The sequence below is a fragment of the Tasmannia lanceolata genome, unplaced genomic scaffold, assembly GCF_043159265.1.
Source record: "Tasmannia lanceolata isolate RefF3 unplaced genomic scaffold, GAP_Taslan_0.1 ptg000002l, whole genome shotgun sequence".
Classification (NCBI taxonomy): Eukaryota; Viridiplantae; Streptophyta; class Magnoliopsida; order Canellales; family Winteraceae; genus Tasmannia; species Tasmannia lanceolata.
The window spans coordinates 48,623,340-48,626,648 of NW_027518679.1; the positions used below are offsets into that span (position 1 = coordinate 48,623,340).

General features: G+C 42.0%; 1 protein-coding gene across 1 annotated transcript; it reads right to left on the reverse strand.

Moving 5' to 3' along the window:
- Positions 1-213: 213 nt before the first annotated feature.
- On the reverse strand, positions 214-1,994 carry LOC143886186 (transcription factor MYC2-like). Its single transcript, XM_077390141.1, has one exon. It carries the CDS (start codon positions 1,854-1,856, stop codon positions 465-467), a length of 1,392 nt encoding a protein of 463 aa, XP_077246256.1. The 5' UTR covers positions 1,857-1,994; the 3' UTR covers positions 214-464.
- Positions 1,995-3,309: the final 1,315 nt, after the last annotated feature.

A 3,309-nucleotide genomic window follows, 5' to 3' on the forward strand; every position in this document is an offset into this window, starting at 1 on the left:
TTTGATATTGGCAAGTCTCTGCCTCTATCACCTTATTTTAATCAGTTGACAAATTATTTTATTTAGTTAGAAAATGAAAAACTTCTATAAAATCAGTTTTCCACGCTTATACTAAATTTTATTGTAAAATACCTTTATTCACGCACGTGTGTTTTTACTAGTAGGAAAAAAAAAGCCGATAAAAAAATAGGAACCAAATAGAGCAACAAGGGAAGAGCCTGTAATGTGCTTCGTTTGCATTCTCGGTTCCCAACTCGGTTACCATATCGTTATTCTTTTTGATATTGGCAGCCCCTCTGTTTCATAGACGAAAATTTCTCTGGTTGGCTGTCAAGCTGAAAACCATCAACACCCAACTTGGAATTTCAAACCAATTTGAGCAAGAGGGGAAGAGAAGCTTTTAACCCTAAAAACCCCTTTACAACTTACCATGAAAACTAAAATGAAAGCTAAAGAAAGAAAACCTACATATTATCTAAAATTTTGAACAAAGCATTCTTCAAGCTTTCCTCACTTTGCAACCTATCACAAGGAAGCTTCACAACAATATCTTGAAGCATGAGCTCCTTCACACTTGAAACACTAGCATGGTGAACTTGCAACTCTAGTTCCCTAAGCGCACCCATAACCCTCGCGGCGGGGTGGTTCACAATCTCCGATTGGACTCGGATCATCGCGTCGGATTCAAAAATCTTCACATCCACTTCCATCTCCGAGTTTCCCCTAACCAACTCAGCTCCGCCACCTACGCCGAGTGTTTCTTTCTTCACCCTTTTAGCTTCCTTTTGCAACTCGGTCTCTAACGCGGCCACCTTCCCTTTGAGTTCATTGATGTACGACACCGCGTCCGCTAGAAGTGAGGCCTTGTCCATTTTCGACACGTTTGGGACCACGGATCGGAGTGCGTAGAACCGGTGGTTAAGCTTCTCGCGCCTTTGCCGCTCCGCCTCCACATGGTTCACCGGTTCGTCTCGACCCGGTTTTCTTCCTCTCTTCTTTGACCTCTTTTTCTCCACGCCTTCCGAGTCCGAGTGCTCCGAGTCAACCGAACTCGATAGGCCACCCATCCCGGTGGGTTCTTTCTTCGCCTTCCCTTCTTGTTTCTTATCTTCGTCGACCCCTGTTTCAACCTCTATATCTTCAAATGAAAGCTCAATTCCATGAAAACGAGTAGGACCGAGTTGACTCGGCTTCTGAATCGATCCGAGTTGAATCGGCTTCTGAATCGGTCCGAGTTGGTCCGATCCAAAAAGAGCCCTGGCTTGTTGCACAAGGGTCCAATTCTCCTGGATCAGATCCGAAGAACCCAACTCAAGAACTCCATTTTCCATTGTGACAAAAGCCAAAGTCTCAATTCCATGCATATGAGCTTCTCTAGTACGATCACAACCGTACATCTGAAGCTCCTGCCCACCAGCCAACCAAACGGACTTCCCGGTACTGAAAGCCCGGCCGGGTATTCCATCTCCGGCCGAGAAAGATCGCGTCAACGACACGACATAAAACCATTCCGAATCCGTAACGTCTCCGTCTACGGAATCATCCTTTTCAGGAATCTCAGTCATCAGAGCATGAATCCCCTTCAACACGCGTCTCCTCTCAGAAATCTGAGCATTGGAGCAATCAAACCCGAATCTCTGATTTACTTTTCCAACGTTTTTCGTACCTCGGAAATGCCCATCCCCCCACGACAAAACAGCACGCCCGTTGGTGGTGTCCGTACACTTCTGCCAGAAAATGGCATAGACCCACCACTCCGGCCGGTTCGTTACGATGAACCGGAGCTTTTGTTGGAGTTGAACCGGAGAGAGAAAGGTATGTGGAGGTGAAGTAGAAGAAGAGAGGAATCCTTCCATGGAATTATTTTTTGTGCTTGGTTTCCTAAGACAAGGGAAAGAAAATAAATACACAGAAATGGATGAGAAGTGTCTCACAATAAGTAGTGAAAATTTTGTCTTCCTAGGTTTAAAATAAACAAAGGCTATATTGTCAGATTCAAGTCTATGTGGTCTACCAGGAGGAGATTCGTCTGATTATAAGACACCATTAGCACGTGGGTTGAAAGTGAGACGATGATGACGTCAGCATTTCGTTGGTTGGATATGGAAATATGTGGCCCAAAGGCGCACATGGGTTTTTTTCCGTACAATCATGTGGGTGATTTTCTTGTTTTGTGGACCCCAGTAAATTTGTTTTTTATTACTTTATGGGGTATATTAGCATGTGACTAAATGCAAGTAGTAGGACCCACATGAGGTTGATCTCAACCTTTTATTTACTTTGAGCTTATCTTTTATAGTAGGACCCACTGGTATTTCAACTGCAATATTTTGATAATGGAACGAATTCGAGCCGTCTTTTTCCTTCTTGGGATTTGTAAAAAGCTTTCTTTCACAGCTAGTAAAGTAATAAGAAAAGTAAGAATTTAGACTGTGAGTGCGCGTGAAGTCCTAGTGTTTTTTTATATAGTTTAGTGGCCCCCACTTCAGAGGACAATCTAAGCAGTTCCTCTGTCGTGTCATTACATTAATAGGTTGTACCCCGCACGTCATAGACATATCCATGGTATGATCCTGACCCTCTGGTCTATAGAGGTTTCTATAATGTGCAGTGCCTCCGTAGATCGTGTTAAGATTTGTCGGATCGGAAAAAATCTGACCGTTGAATCATCTAGGATTAGATGATAGGTAGTTTGGTTAGATTAGGCTACTAGCTAGATTATGCAAGTAGTTTGTCTATAGTTATCTCCTTGTGTTTATCTGTAATTGCTTATTTAAGTAACCTTTATTTACTCTTTAATGAAAAACATATCTGAGATTAGAAAAAATCCTAATTTTAACATGGTAGGAAAGCAAATCCAGTTACAAATCTCTGAGATTAGAGAAAATCCTAAATTTAACTTGGTAGGAAAGCAGATCCAGTCACAAATATCCGAGATTAGGGAAAATCCTAAATTTAACATGGTACGAGTGCAAATCCAGTTACAAACCTCCTCGATAGCAAAAATTCACATGCAATGGCGAAACCCAACAAGAGGGTCCACATGTGTCACATGTAGGTCAACCCTAAAAAGAGGGGCCACACGTGAGGGGAGTGTAAAGTATAAAATATTAAATAACACCTTCTCCATCAGCTTAAGCTTTTGAAGTAATTGGTTGTTTCACATGTTAAGATTTGTCGGATTAGATATGGCAAAGTCTGACCGTTGGATTCTCTAGGAGTAGATGTTAGGTAGTTTGGTTAGATTAGGCTACTAGCTAGATTAGCCAAGTAGTTTAGATTAGATTTATCTTTCCTAATCTTATCTTT